This window comes from Sceloporus occidentalis, unplaced genomic scaffold (genome assembly GCF_023333645.1).
Source record: "Sceloporus occidentalis isolate IW3139 unplaced genomic scaffold, rSceOcc1.0.p SCAF_7, whole genome shotgun sequence".
In the NCBI taxonomy this organism is placed as follows: Eukaryota; Metazoa; Chordata; class Lepidosauria; order Squamata; family Phrynosomatidae; genus Sceloporus; species Sceloporus occidentalis.
In genome coordinates, this window is record NW_028316987.1 from 90495238 (window position 1) to 90513115 (window position 17878).

General features: G+C 39.0%; 1 protein-coding gene across 8 annotated transcripts in view; it reads left to right on the forward strand.

The window, feature by feature from the left end:
- The first annotated feature begins 101 nt into the window (after nt 1-101).
- LOC149310082 (tetratricopeptide repeat protein 21A-like) overlaps nt 102-17878 on the forward strand; it is a 41010-nt gene continuing 23233 nt past the window's right edge. For 4 of the 8 annotated variants that reach the window (XM_089533653.1, XM_089533658.1, XM_089533652.1 and 1 more), the window contains exons 1-13: nt 102-189; nt 2125-2254; nt 3132-3245; nt 4236-4402; nt 5617-5739; nt 7031-7188; nt 8351-8435; nt 9942-10040; nt 10981-11176; nt 13636-13733; nt 14673-14873; nt 15260-15389; nt 17221-17378. In XM_089533653.1, coding sequence (XP_089389779.1) covers nt 163-189; nt 2125-2254; nt 3132-3245; nt 4236-4402; nt 5617-5739; nt 7031-7188; nt 8351-8435; nt 9942-10040; nt 10981-11176; nt 13636-13733; nt 14673-14873; nt 15260-15389; nt 17221-17378 — 1686 coding nt within the window. In that variant the 5' untranslated portion in view covers nt 102-162. The remainder of the gene's footprint in view (nt 190-2124; nt 2255-3131; nt 3246-4235; nt 4403-5616; nt 5740-7030; nt 7189-8350; nt 8436-9941; nt 10041-10980; nt 11177-13635; nt 13734-14672; nt 14874-15259; nt 15390-17220; nt 17379-17878) is intronic. The other 4 variants (XM_089533660.1, XM_089533656.1, XM_089533654.1 and 1 more) reach the window with 3 other exon arrangements.

Below are 17878 nucleotides of genomic sequence, written 5' to 3' on the forward strand. Positions count from 1 at the left end.
CGGGCGGTGATTGGTGGTGCTGCTTTTTGATTGACGGGTCGAGAAAAAAATAATATTGGCGACGTTGCGCATGCGCTGGTTTGGATTTTGGAGGAGGAGGTGTGACCGTTGGTGGTTTAAACGGTCGTCTCAGTCTCTTCTTCTATAAATCCAGTCAGAGAAATGGCGAACGGCGGCCCTGAGGCGCTGGTACCCTCGCCTCCCTTTTCAAAAGTGGTCATTGTTTATATATATATATATATATATACACAAAGGAGGAGGATTCAGTCAGGCTTGCCCCTGCCTTCTTCTTTATTTGAGGGGTTTTATAATAGACCTGCCTTGCCATTATTTTAGCTATTATTATTATTATTACCAAAACACAATTACAAATATAAGACCTGCCTTGCCATTGTTTTAATAATAATAATAATGGTTGAGATAATAATAATGTTTTGGTGCCCTTTCTTCCACCAAAGGGCAGAACATCAAACATCAGCGCTATAATTAAAAAAAGGATGATAAAACAGCACTGGACCAAAACACACTGGAGAAATAATCCAGTTTGAGGCTGCTTTAACTGCCCTGGCTCAGTGCTAGGGAATCCTGGGAATTGTAGTTCCTTGTGGCACCAGAGCTCTGAGAGAGAAGGCTAAATGTCTTGCAGAACTACAGTTCCCAGGATTCCCTAGCACTGAGCCAGGGCAGTTAAAGCAGCCTCAAACTGGATTGTTTCTGCAGTGGGCTTTGGCTCCCTTGCCACCTGAAACCTCAGGCAGGCCCTTCGGAGCGAGGATTCGAAAATGCCAAAATAACAACACGCTAATATACTAAAATCACTTATATAATAATCAAAATAATAATAATATATAGGTTGGCGAAAGTGGATGCAAATTTATCGAATCCAGCTCCAACAGCCCCCCAACCAGCAGCCAAGTCTCAAAAGCAGTAGTCAGGGAGAAAGAAGGCATTTCATAAGAGCAGGTTTCATAACGAGGACAAGAGTCTTATTCTGGATTGAAGCCATTGAGGCATCAGCTGTACAAAAGAAAAAGAATTAGGCAGAAGAAAGCACTACCTCAAAAACCACCTGGAAGTGTGGATCCGTTTGGTCCCACTTTAACACCCAAGATCTTGTGGGATCCTGCGATTTGTAGCTGGGGAGTGAGGAACTACTCAGTCCCTTCTAGGCAGCTCTGCTAGAGAATTCGAAATACCCTTCGCAAAACTACAGATGCTAGAATGCTATACAATAGAGCCATGGTAGTTCAAATGGGGCCAAAGTGCTATTATATGGTGGGGATACAACCCTGGCCACTTTCGTGCCATTGACTGCTGCTAGAGCTATTGATATCAATAGGGTATCCATGCTGTGCAACAGATGCATAGTTATATAGTTCTTTGTGGGGTTTTCAGACACCTTTTTTACTTTTGGGAGGCCACACCAAAACACTTGCTTTAGCATAAATAAAGGGAAACCAACGTCTAGGGAGGCATATAGCCTCTTGTCTCATTTTGGCTATTTTTTGACACCAGCATGAAAGTACACACTGGGACAAGTACTCAGCAAAGAACTGGCCATGGGTCAAACAAAGCTGACCAGCTCTGGTCTGTGTATCATTGCAAAATGCTATGGGGTTTGTTTGTGCCGCAGACAAGTGGCATAATAGGGTTGCCATAATTGTCCACTTTTACCAGGGACAAAATGTGGAACAAATTCAAGACCAAACTGTAGGACAACTGCAGGACAAAACTCAGCCCAAAATGTAGGACATTGAAGAAAAATGGTGGACCTTAAATGTCCTACATTTTGAGCTGAGTTTTGTCCTGCAGTTGCCCTACAGTTTGGTCTTGAATTTGTCCTACATTTTGTCCCTGGTAAAAGTGGACAATTATGGCAGCCCTAGGCATAGATGTATTTGTAATAAACTTCAGTTTGACCGTATAATGCTATATGCGGACACTTGGAAGTATGACCCACTGAGTTCAGTGAGGCTTATGCCCAAGTAACTGTGTCTAGCAGTTCTCTGAAAGGTACAAGATGTCTGGTGGTGGATTTGGCAATCTTGCCTTTGTGTGGTCATTTTGCTTTGTGTACTGAGTTGAACAAAGATGAATTCCCATGTCTTATCTTTCCCTTTCTAGGCTAGAATTCTATACTATGCTCAAGAAAAATACTTCAACCATGTCGTTCATGTGACAAATGTTGAACTGGCAAAACATCCTCATGATGCAGTGCTGATGTTTTTCAAAGGATTGGGAACCTTGCTTCTCGGTAAATCATAACACCGAGGAAGGGTGGAAAGTACTTGCCTTTTCCTGTTCTTGTTTGTGGCTCAAACTGAATGTTGCCCATATCTCTAACTGTTTAGAAGAATTTTTAAATTATTCAGAGGTACATAGACTGAACCCAAAATGTGGATTATTTCAAACTGAAATGAGGCATAACGGATTGGTCTGGAATAGAAACAGGATATAAGTGTGGAATGATTGCATGGAGTTTTGAAGAATGCAGAGATGCTACTTACTTTTATTAGTCTGAAATTAAAAGCCTGGCACCTCCAAATAGGCATCCTTTGAGCAATTTATGAAGCTGATTCATGAAGTGTCAGTAGGAACAATAAATGTACTTCATCCTAAGTACAAAATTAGCCTGAAAGCCAAACTGAGCTAAAATACCTATTCTTTTCAAAGATGTCAGATCTACATTTTAAGGGAAATCAAACTAGAAACTTTTTTTAGAAAAACTAAACTAGAAAGCTTTTTAAAGAAAATCTGAACATATCATGGTCTGGAAAGCATCACATAACTGTCCCTGCTGTAAATCATATTGTAAAGCTGGAGATTACATGACCTCAGGCTCTACATTCAGACTAATATCTGGAGCAAAAAGTGATAAAGTCTACCATGATATCTTAGTGGTGTACTGTTAAACTGAACTATAACAATCTGACCACTCTAAACCTATAATCCTATGCATGCTTAACCAGAATATGTCCCTTTAGATTCATTGAGACTTACATTTGAATAGACATGTGAAGGATTGTGCTACACAAGGTTAGGATCTGACTTTTTCCTCCAAAAGACATGTTTCTGATAAGTTTTCAAAGTAGTGACTGCTATAACCTAATGAATGAGTTATATTTTTGCAGGCCGAATCCAGGAAGGCATCTCACTCCTTGAGAATGCCCGGAAACGTCATGTAGATGTTTCCTTATGCTGCCTCCTTGGTCTCATTTATGCACACAAAAGATGTGAAAATATTGGTAAGCTTGTTTTGATTTAGATTTCCTGCATGGCAGGGGGTTGGACTGGATAGCCCTTGCGGTCTCTTCCAACTCTATGATTCTATAACAATATATATATATATATATATATATATATATTACCATTCATCACCCACCCTAGCACTGCCTTTCTGTGCTGGTGGGATTATGTGCACCTGTGAAGCAAGAGGCTATGCTGACAGTAACAGTGCTGCTGATAGGGTTTCTTTAGTCAGACAGGCTTTTTCTGAGGAGCCAGACTGTGCCGCACAGCAACTGGGCAGCAGGAGTAATAGGGGAAGACACTGGCAGAGGATTTCTCAATGACAACAACAGTGGCACCATAACTAACACTTGTTAGTACTGTACAGAAGAAGGCAGTGGTAAACCACTCCTGACATTAGTTTTGGAAGTGCAAAAGCTAAGAGAGCAAATGCAGTTTGTTCCTGTTTTTGCAGAAAACAATAATAGCAGGGTGGGAAGGAGCCTTGTGCGATAAGGCCCACAGTTTGGTACCACTTTAACTGCCATGACTGCATCCCACAAAATCTTTGGATTTATAATGTAAGCAGGCAGTATTGAGAGACTACGAATACCAGAATCCTGTAAGCTGAAGTTGCCTCAAAGTGCTGTAATTGTGTTGTGTGAAAAATACGTTATTTGAGAAGGTAAATAAAAAAAATTCTAGAGCATCAAACCCTTTCAATTTTGAGTCTGTCTCTGATTAAAATCAAGATTCTTTGTGGACTCACTTATGGATCACACTGCACTTCTGCTGAGACCCTCAGAAACATAGAGTTTGAGTTTTGGCAGTAGTCTTGTCACTTGACATAGCTATATGCTTTGCTTTTGAGCTTTTCACCTTGATTCACCTTGAAACAGAAGGGTTTTTTGTTTTTGTTTTTTTGTTGGACTGCTTGTATTACCTGGGTTTAAAACGAGTGGAATATAATGGAAACAGATACTATAGTATGCCTTATTAACTTTCAGATTCCTCTGCCGTTTTGGATCTAGAAACCAAATTAAAGGAAATGAAGAAGACTGCTGGAAGCAGTGCCTTGTATTACAGTGGAATGTTTATGTGGCTTATGAATAAACACGAAAAAGCAAAAGAGTATGTCGACAAAATGCTGAAAGTATCTAATGGTGCAAGAGAGGTAGAGTAAAGCAAATGAGGCTGTTCCTGTCATCTAAACTTCAGCATCTGTTTTAAATGTGCTCTTGGTCATTTGAAATTCTTTGTAAAGTATCAACTGGCAAGGTATTGTGCCCTCAGTCTTACCAAAGTGATGACTGTGCAAATACAGCAGTTCTGTACATGTGTTACCACTTTGGATCAGGACCAATTCATTCACACTAAAAGGTGTTGGGGAGAAAAGAGCACACATCTGTATCCAGCAGTCAAGGCTGTGGCTTCTGTGACTATAGTGAGTGCACATGCTACTGAACAGATGGTACACTGTCAGTTCTGCCAGTGCCAGACACTTGCTTCAAGAAAGCCAGAGTCACATAAGAGTGTTACTCTTATGGTAACAGATGTTCAGTGCTGGCAGAGCTGATGGTACCTAACATATGTTCAGTTGGGGAACTGTCTTAAACTCAGAAGTGCTTTGGGAAAATCCCTCTTTTGGACTACTGGCTCCCCAGATATCCTCTTGAGCAGAACCAGTGTCCATGGTGGCTGGGTGATAGCTCTGAATATGTGAGGATTAGGTCTCACTGGAAAAGGGAGTTCTACTGCATATATTCAATGAATGTTTAAACTCCATCCCTGAAATAGCTGCCTAGCCAGAAGAGATGTAGCAGAGGAGGAGAGGTGTTCTACCACATATCTTATGTGAAGTTTTTACCACTCTCTTTTTTCCATAGTTGAATTACATGTGCTACACGATTGGGTTTTTTTTAATCAGCTTCAAAAATGAACAAAAACAATCAGAACATTAACAATTAGCAGAATATTATCTGATTCTTCAGGGGGAAAATGGTAAGCACATCACAGAAACCCACCACTAAGCAAAATATTTTGTTTGTCTGTAGAGGCTGTCAGATTAGACCATCAAATCAGCCGGTGCAGCAAGAGAATAACAACTCACACCTAGGGTGATGCCATTCTTCTTTGCCCCCTCCCTCCTGTTTCACTATTTTAGCTTTGTGGTCTAGTGCTAACAGTGAAATGTAAACATTAATCAAGAGCCATGGGTTTAAGGGACTCCATAGCAGTTTGTATGAGCAATATTGGGAGGAGCAGATTATTATTGCATAGTTTAGCAAAAGAATTTCAGCCTCATATTTTAGGGATAACACTACATATAAGTTTTATTTAAAGTTACAGGTTATAGGTAAGCAACCTACTATTTTTCTAAACTTTCAGGGGCTTGTTTTGAAAGGATGGATATATGTTACATCTGACAAACCACATGCTGTTAAGAAGTCTATCAAGTATCTAGATGAAGGGAATCAGGACAACTCAGATATATTTGGGATGATGGGAAAGGTAGACTATTTACTTCCATTTTTTTATTACTTTGATTTTCTTTATTTTGGAGGTATAACTACTACTTAAGGCTATCAGAATCCAAACATTCTATAGTCCTGTCCTCTGCAGAAAAGACCCCACCAGAACCCATTCAAATCAAAGGATATATGTGCATCCATATGCATAGGTGAACCTGCTTATTGATAAAGCCAAATTCAGGCTGCAGTCTTGTGTAAAATGGAAATGAATCTTACTGAAGTCAATGAGATGTATGAATAAATCTGCATAGGATCACACAGTTAGTAGATGCATGCCAAACACATCAAAGGTGATCAAAGATGATTTTATCATTAAAAGAATAAAATTGAACCCCAACTGCACATTTCTTTAATAGCAGTGCTAATATAATATCTGGGTCTCAGTTTATCCATGCTTAAAAACAAGTTTCTCACAGGCAGTCCAGATTCTGCAACCTACATAAAAAACCATGCACAGAACAGAATATTGTGTATCATCTTGTTGAGGGAATGGCAATTGTTCTGTTTACTCTAGTAATGGGGGGAAAGGTCAAGTTTGTGAGTGTATTATCAAGTTTCTATTTACGTATTAAAATATGTCTATCCCTTCCACTATCCAAAGATGGAAGAACCAAGCTCTGTCCTCTATATTTTGGAAATATTTGGCATTTGACATTTCGGCAGATGTTGTTGATGCCTAGACACTTTCAAGCACATCTTCACAGTAATAAGAGCACAAAGTTTTTTATTTTAAACACAAACTGAGATTCTCAGGAAATTGTTTTTTGACAGGGGAGCGGGATCCAGTGACACATTGATTCATTTTTCCATCAACTAGAATTGTGTCATACGTTCAAAAGACAACACCAGATATACTACTATACATGAAACAAAACCCATAGCAGTAAGAAGCCACAGACATTCAAATATTGTAACCCAGATAATTAAATTAAACATGTGCTTCTTTTTAGTTTATTCTTAGGCATTTTTTTTACTGATACATACTGTTGCTGTCGTTTATTGCTACATATAGTTGCTGACTAAATTTTTCCAAAGTTTATGTTCTCTTTTGTTTGAGAAGTAAAATTGATTGGCAAAACCATGATGAAATCAAAGGAATTCTTTTAGTCAGTGATGTGGTGGCCATGAGGGCAAAATCCATATGGGGTCTATGTTGTGTTGTTTGTGATCCACATGTGTGCCTATGAGTGGCATAGTGGCATAGGGTCACCTGGGTGCCTTTTGCTAACTGTGTAATCATTTTCCCTTCCACCTCTTTTCTTTCTCTATAGGCAAAATATTTTATGGTGCAACAGAATTATTCAGGGGCACTAGAAATAGTTAGCCAGTTAGTGGTGACTTTCCCTTCTTTCACACCAGCCCTTGTCACCAAGATGAAGCTACATTTAGCATTGCAAGACTGGGAACAAAGTGTAGAAGAAAGTAAAAGGTAGGAGATTTTTTAAACTATGGAAGCATTTGGGAAGTGTGATGGTATATTGTTATTTAAAAGTATTCAAATTTCTTAATGGTGGGCAACATAAAGGCCAGAGGCTGCCCTTTACAGAATGTTTGGCCAACCATGTTGTCTGCTTCAGCTGATCTCTCTGATAGATATTTTTATATCCATTGGAAATGGATGGTATTTGAGAAGAAATCAGCTAGACAGATAAGAGCTCATCTTTGCTTGATTCAATAGATGGAAGTAATAAACAGCTAGATTCTAAAAGATCAAGTTTATATTTATTCATTAAAATATTTCTATCCCTTCCTTTATCCAAAGATCTCAGGGTGGTTTACAATAAAATCAACCATTTCAAACTGGTTAAAACAATCTTGAATGATATAACTGTAAAGCATGTACAACCTAAAATTAAGATTCCTTGGTTCTTAGGTTTTGAATGTAATGTTTCTGTTTCTTTATTTTATATATTGTTACATTTTATAGGTTTTGTAAATACTTTAAGTTGGTTGTAAGCTGCCTTGGGCACTGTGATAATATCAGAAGGAGGACACACTTTTTCTAAATAAGCATATAATTTTGTCACGTTTTTGCTCAGAGGTGTATTCTATTATAGCTTCCTTCCAAGTTGTTGAGAATATTTTATCAGCACAATGACAAAAAGAAATGTCCCATTCTGTGTTACAACTGGAATTACTTGCTTCAGATGAACATTGGTTGATTTCTTAATCACTCTTAAGCCTTTTTAAGAACATAAGAAAAGTCCTGATAGTCAGACCACAGGCTTATTTAGTCCAGTATTCTAGTTACACAATAACCGACAAGCTGCTTAACAACATCCTTCTCTTTCCAATTCTCAGATGGGAATTCCCTTTACTTTTATGTGTGGTTCATTTTAATATCAGTTCAAAAGTGGTCCTTAATTTTTTTAAAAAGAGGGAGAAAAAATTTGCCCAAGGCAAATGGGTAGAAATATCTCCACTTATTAGTTTTTTTAAAAAACCTGTAAGATTAATTACAAACCATTTATTACCATCTTTTATCACAAAGCAGCTGTGTAGCAGTCTTTTGCTTTTGGTAACAGAGAACTAGTTGGTATATTCTCTAATTCACTTTGATTTCTAATATTTCCAAACAAATATTGTTTAAGAATCCTAAGCAAGGAACCCAATGATATAGATGGACTCCAGCACCTGGTTGTAAACCATCTCACTATGACTGGGAATAAAACCATGGTGAGTATTAATGTATTTCTTGATATTTGTATTGTAAGAGTGGTGTTGTGAACTTTTAAAATAATTGTAACCTTCATGGTTCCATTGTCCACAATAATGTGATAAGTATCTTATCATTATGAATGGTAATATGTGCTGTGCTGTATTTCTGCACAGTTTAACCTTAAGCATATACACTTGGAAACATACTTGTATAATAATCTACATTGATACGACCCATGGTTTGAAACATACAGAACTTGTTGCTGTTTATCCCAAAACTCAGGGCCAGAATACCACATTAACTTATATGTAAGTACTTAACTAAGTACTTAATTAAGTAACTTTTACTGACCTGATCAGAAACATACTGTATATACTCACATATAAGTCTAGAAATTTGAGTCAAAAAATTGGCCCCAAAGAACTGGGTCAACTTATCCATGGGCCAATCAATGCAAGTGCTGCACCTTAACTCAAAATAGAAATCATCTCCCTCTCTGAGTAAAGTGGCTTAGTCCATCCCAGAAGAAACTAAATGTAGCACCAACCCCCTCTATTCTCTCCACTTTTGTGCTGCTTCTGGCCTTTTTGAATGCAGAAAAGGCCAGAAAAATAGCAGAATTCTTTGGCATCATTTTCCTTTCCTTCATTTTTACATCCTTTGTTTCATGCCCCTAACTTTTACCCTTGACTTATACATGGATCATATCAAAATTCATAATTTTGGACCCAAAACCTGCCCTTGACTTATATATGAGATCGACCTATAGTTGAGTATATACGATAATTCAACTGTACTCTGATGATCAGCAGAATGGACCTCCTCCTTCCCATGCAACTGATGCCCAGTAAAGCTGATGAGGATGGCTGAGTTACGATCATGACAATAGTGTCAAAATTGTGACTAAGTAGTGATCATGAATACGAAACATCAAAGCATGGTTGAATGATGTTTCTGGCAAGTTTGGAGGGGTCAGGCCAGGAAAAATTACTTTGTTGAGTATAAGCTGCTACAGCTTGCCAGATCACGTTTTTAATTCTCATGAAGGTGCACTTTCAAACGTGTGACTAGATAGAAGTCTTTGGGCCAAAACAGACAGCCATAAAGGGGTGGCTTAACACCACCCTTTGAGCACTGGATCAGAGTCATGGGAACTGCACACTGTGGCCCTGATCCAGCATTTTTCCGGCCCAAAAAGAAGTGGCAAAATGTCAGTCATTTTTGGGGCAGAAAAAATGCCATGGCAGCGTTTTTTCTGCATTTCTACAGTGTGGCATGTGTAAATGCCACGCCACAGAAACACCATGATGCCGCCCGCTGTGTGGTTAGCGGGGTGGCATGATGCCTGGTTGGGGGCAGCATTGGGGTGTGCAGCGTGCATACACCACGCCCCCATGCCACCCTGAAGCCGGCAGTTTTTGCCAGTCTGTTTTGGCCCTAAGTCCTCTTCACTGAGTCATTTTGTATTATTCAGAAGTATCTGTGTCCCAGATGTTAAAATAATATGGATGTTTTTAATGTAGGCATTAGAAACACTAAGAGAATTTATTGGTGCTCTGGAGATAAAAGAGCCTCAGAGATCAGAACTTCATCTTCAAAAAATGTTAGTGATCAGTAGACTGGTAAGGGCAAAGTCATGTTAATATTTTTTTGAATTCCTTAGTAATAATGTGTTGTCAAAGTTATTGCTGATGTTTTCTCTGTTTGAAATACACTTCCCTACTTCTAATAATGTCTTATGTGATATGAGGAAAATAATTTTAACAGTAACTTTTTGTAGGTTTTTATTTCTGACTTTATGTGTACTTTTATCTGTATTTGTTTTAATTTTTGTAAGCTGCCTAAAATTTTGGGGGTAAGGTGGGATGAAAGTTTTTATAAATTAGTTGTGTTTAATTTTTCCAAACAACAACAAACAGTCATGTTTGAAATGTATGTCTCACCACATACACGGTTCCTGTTTTCAGTGAAAACTGTGAAGCTCATATCAGGGATTATTTTACTACAAAAGTATTGTAAGTGAAGCTTAAAATACATTCAAAGATTTCAGTCAGTCACCAAAGGTTTAAATAGAGGCAGTCCTTTCCTGGCACACTGCATGTAGAGTGGTTTTCATTGAGGTATTGTGTATAGCCAAAACATATTTATAAAGACTGCAGAGTGAAACAAAGCACAATAAAGCAAACCTTTCTTGAAAGCAGAGCTCATTGCTTTAACACTTCAGGATAATGAACAATTTAGCAGACTTGTCTGTTACCTGTCTTATTTATTGCCAAGATGTTTATGCTAACTATGCTCAGTACTCCTCTGAACATTGATGACTAACGTTACTAATACGGTTGTCATTTTTTGCTTCCCATTTCACTATACCTTACCCCCTACAACCATATTCACTGTACTTATATAGAGTGATGTATATTGTACTTCATGTGTCTGAAGAACTGGACGGTAATCTGTGAAAGATCATGCTAAATCTGATAGTTTTAAAGATACCACAGAATTATTTTGATCTATGCGCCTTATATGCATGTCTTTCCCCCTCTGCCGCCAATTAACTTTTAGTCCGGGAAAAATCAAGATATCCTACAGGAAGTGTTTGAGTTCATTAAAAAAACAGGCATGAACCTATTATCTTCCGATGCATGTTTTGCAAATGAGTTAGGATATTTGCTAATCCTCATGGAGAACTGGAAGGAAGCTTCTGTGTGGTATAGAAAAGCTACAGAGTTGGATGAAAATACTGTTGAGTCACTGACAGGTAGGCACTTCAAGATTTGTTTGTTGAAATAAGTATTTGTCTGCCTTCAGCTTTGCTTTATACTGTCCTGAAGTCATTTCTAGGCTTGCCATTATTTAAACTTTGAATCCTCTTTACTTCATGGAGGTGTAAGGAGTAGGTATACATATCCTCCAAATAGAGTAGATGACATCTGATGAAGGTGGATAGTGGAGCCATACACAAACAGTATAGTTTTCATAATTTCCCTGCAAAACTTGGGAAGTCATTACAAAGTAAATATAAATCCCGCCTCATTCCTGTCTCCTCGGCCTGTAATTAGTTACTATTTAGATGCAAAAATTTTTTTTTAAGTTCTTCCTTTTCTGTTACTTAAAAAACTTTGCTAAAGGGTTGCTAAAGTAAAGAGTTGCTAAAGAAACACATAATGTCCTTAAAATTAACAACATTAGCTACTACCCCAAGGATATTGCTCTCACCCCTAATTCTTTTTTAGAATATGACAGTGTTACCTGGAACTTACTAGTTCCAAGGGCTGTTCTGTCTGATAAAAGGAACACTAGGTTGGCTTTTATGAACATAGGCCAAGATGTTACATCAGACGTTGGCTGGAGAAGAGGTTATATAGTGCCTCATCAACAAACAAAGGATACATAGAGCAGATAAGTTTATAAACTGAAATACAGACAGCCTTGTCAGGACTGCAGCAGTCTGAGAAACCTCTCCCATTCTGGTTCTAGAGAACAAACTTGGAAGTATGAAAATAGATATTCCTCAAATGCTCAGTGTGGTGGAACCTCTATCCAGGCTGGCCCTTGGGCTTCTATTTCTCACATTCCCTTTTACACTGAGGATCCTTCCCTGGATCTAGTACTCTGGCCTCAAGGTGACCACTATACTGGACAAGTGGCAATGTTGATCAGTGAGTTCAGTGTTGTAAATCATGACTAGTTTCCCCTTTCAGTTCTTAAATTTAAACAATCAGATATAATTCATAGAATCATAGAATCACAGAGTTGGAAGAGACCACAAGGGTCATCCAGTCCAACCCCCTGCCACGCAGGAACTCAGAATCAAAGCATCCCTGACAGATGGCCATCCAGCCTCTGTTTAAAGATCTCCAAGGAAGGAGACTCCACGACTCTCTGAGGGAGTGTCTTCCACTTTTGAACAGCTCTTACTGTCAGGAAGTTCCTCCTAATGTTGTAGAAAATAAAAGAAGTAAAGATTTAACACATGGTATAACAAATGATATACATGAATTTCCTGAACAATGTCCACACTTGCAGCTTCCCAAACACTCTTCAGATCATATCCATTCCTCTCTTGCTCACTGGTTTTCACTCTTCTCTGCCCAGTAACTCTATTTCATCCTGCTCCTAATTCTCCCTTTAACAGACAAGCATCTAGATTATATTCCTTCACTCATAGGCTGGCTTTTGCAGATTTCTGAAGGCTTCAGAGAGTAAAAGCTGGACAAAAAGCCACCTAATTCAATATCTGTCCTGTGTCTGAGAAAGCGATCCCCATTTATACAGTCTGTGGGTACATCTACACTATAGAAATAATGTAATTTGACAGTACTAATGGTGAAAGGTCTGGAAACCTTGCCCTATGAGGAACGACTCAGGGAGCTGGGGATGTTTAGCCTGGAGAAAAGAAGGTTAAGAGGTGATATGATAGCCCTGTTCAAATATTTAAAGGGATGTCATATTGAGGAGGGAGCAAGCTTGTTTTCTGCTGCTCCAGAGACTAATACCCGGAGCAATGGATGCAAACTGCAGGAAAAAGATTCCACCTCAACATTAGTAGGCACTTCCCGACAGTAAGGGCTGTTCGACAGTGGAACACACTTCCTCGGAGTGTAGTGGAATCTCCTTCCTTGGAGGTCTTCAAGCAGAGGCTGGATGGCCATCTGTTGGGGATGCTTTGATTGTGATTTCCTGCATGACAGGGGGTTGGACTGGATGGCCCTTGTGGTCTCTTCCAACTCTACGATTCTATGGCGGGATACACACCGCCATATAGTACGTATTGTATATGTACTAGGGTTAGGAAGGGGCGGTGCTTCCACACACCCCAACCCTAGTACGTATACAATACGTACAAGATGGCGGCGCCCCTTCCACATGGGCGCCGCCATCTTTACGTACTGGACGCATAGCGTCCAGACGTGTCGCGGCGCCTATGATGTCGCGAATGCGCCAGCGGCGCCTCGCGACATCATCAGTGCGCCGCGAAAAGAAGCTCCGAAATGGAGCTTCTTTTTTGCTCCGCGCGGGAGCCATGCGGTTTGGCTGCTGCAGCTCCTGCGCGGAGCAAATGGCGCCGGCGGGGAAACGCCGCAAAGCGGCGGTTTGTATCCCGCCTATGATTCTATATAGCTTCTGATTCACAGTTAAAGCATGTGGTTATAATTAAAAGTTTATTTTATTTATGAAAATCTTATTTACTACTGAACTGGCTTCATTACTTTACAGGGATTATATGGTGCCAAGTGCTTGGAGGGAAGCTAGAAGAAGCAGAACAACAATTGGAATTCCTAAAGGAAGTTCAGCAATCCATTGGAAAAACCTCAGTTAGGTTACACTTATTTTCTTTGATTTCTTCTTCATACATTTACTGTAGGCCATGGTGATGGTGGTGGTGGTGGTGATGGTGATAGTAATATTTATTTCTATTCTACTTTTTCCCAATTTGGGAATCAAAATAGCTTGCAACAAATGAAAAACATATCATTAATAATCCAGTCAATCTCTCAACAGAAAAATCTTTACTTGTCTGCACAAATAAAGCAGAGAAGATACCAGTGTAACCTCTCTGGGAAAGGAGTTCCAGAGTCTGGGGGGAACCACTGAAAAGGCCCTCTCCCATGTTCCACCAAATATATATATGTGCAGGTACTGGGACACAGAGACAAGGTTCTTAAAACACAGATTGTTCATAAGAGAAGATATGGTCCTTCTGATAACCTGGATTTGAGCTGTATAGGGCTTTATAGGTAAAATCTAGCACTTGAATTGTGCCTGGAAACAGACTGGCAGCCAGTGAAGCCATTGCAACAAGGAAGATGTGTGTCTCTTGTAACCAGTCCCAGTTAACAATTTGGCTGAAGCTTTTTGGACCAGTTGAAGTTTCCAAACACACTTCAAACGCAGTCCCACATGGATCATATGACAGTAATCCAACCATGATATAGCTGAGGCATGTGTCACTGCACTGATGATCTTTGCATCTCTGGGTGCTCAGACTCTTAGCTTTTATTTCACACAATTCTCAGATGTTTCTTCAGATGTTAGCCACTGCTGTCTCTTCACCCACTTAACTCTATTAGGCTCTGAAAATCTGAGCTGGGTTAGCAGCTAGGAGATCATTTAGCCCTCACTAAAGTTACTCAAGTCAGAACACTGTTTTATTTGCATATCTATGTTGATCTTCTAGGATATTAGCCAAAGAGAAGCTGTAAGGCGATAACAAAACTACTGGACAAAAAAGTTTCATATTCTGTGTTTCACAGGCCCTAGCTTATCTTCAGGCTGTGATGGCTTCAAGAAAAAACAAGAATGAGCAGACTGCCAGTGCCCTTCTGAACGAAGCTGCAGAACTTCATTTTTCTGCTCTGCATGGTCTTCCTTTGAGCATTGAATATTATGAAAAGCTCAACCCTATGTTTTTGATTGAAATTGTGAAAGAATATTTGGTCTTCTGTCCCAAACAGGTAGGAAATCCTGTTTCCTATGCCCCACTTTCCAGAACACCAGAGCTTGTGGGAAGGGGGATCAGCTGAGCACTCTTTTCCCTGGACATTTTGCTGGTGAGGAGAGGTTGCCAGAGACTTACAGTCAGTGGTTGAACTAGCATGTGATAGTATGGGATGCCATCACCCTACTTCTTTTCAAGAAGACATAAAACTGTATCCTCTCTTCTATAATATACATAATAAAATAATATATCATATTATCATGAATGTTTCTATAAGCTCTTATATGTGTGATGACTAACCAGACTGAGGCTTATAAACAGCAATATGAGGTTATTGTTGGGAATTGCATATGAAAGAAATGTATTTCTAGAAAAGACATAATTTTACTTCTTTTTTAATAGCCACGGTTACCTGGTCAAGTTTTATCCTCTCTTCTTAAGCAAGCAACTATTATTTTGAATCCACTTGTAAAAGCAGCTCCGGGGATGATAGAACCTCTTTTTTTAATGGCACAGGTTAAATATTTATCAGGTAAGCTCATATCTGATTACCTATTCAAAGAATAAAAAGACACCTGGATTTTAGATCACTAACACTATTCAGTTAATATTTAAGAAAAAATCTTGACAAACTTAATGATTAAAGTGGAGAATGAAAGGCTTAGAAGGAATCTTTGTCAAGTCACCTTTTAAAGTGGTGATTATGAGAACATGTAAGGAGCACCAAGGTTTTTTGCCCTCTCTTCTCCTGCATAAGGTTTGAGCTAGGTCATGTGTTCCTGGGTAAACTGGTGTTCTGAAGTCGAAGGCTTTCATGGCCGGCATCCATAATTTTTTGTGGGCTTTTCGGGCTATGTGGCCATGTTCTAGAAGATTTTCTTCCTGACATTTTGCCAGCATCTGTGGCTGGCATCTTCAGAGAATGCTTGCCTGGAAAGGAGTTGGGTATATATATATACTGTGTGAATCTGGGAAGGCAAACAGTATATATGTATACCCAACTCCTTTCCAGGCAAGCATTCTCTGAAGATGCCAGCCACAGATGCCACATAGCCCGAAAAACCCACAAAAAACTATGGTGCGCTGAACTTCCTCATTTTCTTTTCTAAGCCCCTATGATGAATCTGAGACCAAAAAATGAGTGATTTGCACTCCTTCCTCCTGATGGGAGTTGTCTAGCTGTGTGGCTTATTTTATATTTTACTAAATGTATGCACTGCTTTTCCAAGGCCCACTACCTTCAGAGTCAAGGCTGTCCAAACCAACTGTCTTCAGTGGTAGGAACCTGCTAGTCACTGTAATGGGTTCAAGATGTTAAGGGCCTATATTCCAAAGAAAGGTTGAATTCTTTTCATGTAAAAAGCATAGTAAAATGTAGTTTCCTTGACACTTCCACTTAAAATGATCAGGTAAGCCAATGTAGGGAATCAGTTACTTTAGATGTTGGATTGCAGTTGCCATTAGCCCTAGCCAGCCTAACAAATGTTAAGTGATGCTGAGCTAGACAATGACAAGGCTGTGTTAAGTGCTAAACTGTGTTATGACTATGGAGAGCTGCTGCCAGTCAGAGTAGTCAGAGCTGGGCTACATGAACAAATAATAGATTTTAATAATAGATTTTAATATGTTTTTTGCTATGTATTGCTATGTTACATTTGTTTTATTATTTTATATTTATTGTTATTGTTTATTGCTATTGCTTTGTATTTCCCTACTGTTGTAAGCCACCCGGATTCCCAGTGATTGGGCGGGATATAAATAAATCCTATTAATATTATTATTATTATTATTATTATTATTAATAGAAGGTAGCTTCTTAAATTCCTCTCTTCTCAGCTGATGCATAGAGCTGCAATTAGCCTAATATAAAAATACAGCACTAAGAAAGATGCCAGTTCACCTTGCTTCTTTTATTGCTTCCTTAAGTTGTCTGGGTTTTTTTAAATTAACAGTCATTGTGTCTTAGTATGTATGGGTTTACTAAAACAGGTACCACAAACATTTTTTAAAATCATGCCAAAAATACTCCAGAAGTTCAAAAGTTGTTACTGGTATGGGCAGTTGCCAATACACCTGCTGCATCAGTTCAAGCTAAAAATACTACAGATTTGTAAGACCAGTTTTTACATAAGACTCTGAAGAAGGAAAAGGATACATTTATAATGAACACATTTCTAGTTCATCCCACTGCTCTGAAAAGGTTACTTCTGTCTTCATATTACAAAGCCAATGAGTAACAGATGATGGAGTTAGCAAACTGGGGCACTTACTGAGGAAGGTCCATGCTAGCCTTTGGGAATTGTTGCATAACAGTATTTGTAAGAAAAGAATGTCTAGAACAAAAATATTGAGTTATTTTGCAGGAGAATTAGAAACTGCCCAGGGTACCCTGCAGCGTTGTTTAGAGCTGGATCCAACATCCACAGATGCTAATCTTCTTATGGCCCAAATTCACCTGTCTCAAGGAAATATCAAAGAATGTGCCCATTCACTGGAAATAGGGGTTAGCTACAATTTTCAGGTGAGCCCTAGCAAAATATTTCAAATGCTTATGAGAACTGTCTACCCTTTTCCTCTGGCACTGCATCTACTTATAAGCAGCAAGTTCATTTGCAAGTAATCTCCTGTTTGTGACCACCACTTGTGGGAAGAACAGAACGGGAGATTAAAAGATCAAAGCTGAATTCCTTATTTGTATATTCAAGTGGTTTCTTTCCTAACTTCTTTTTCATATCTGATTTAAAGTGTGTAGAATGTTACTTTTCAAATGTAATTTGTTTCATTACTTGTCACCTGCCTCACCAGGCACTTTATTACCATTGCATGTGTCTGAGCAGCAGCTTGCTAGATTGTTGATATATTACTTGTTATATTACTTGTTACATTGCATAAGCGAGGGAGCACTTGATAAAATGCTCAACTGATGGATGTTTTATTGGTACAAAAGGCCCAATGTGTTTCAGCCTGTATTGTTCTCATGGCTTCTTCAGGGCCTATGTGCAAAGTAACTTCAGAAATTTC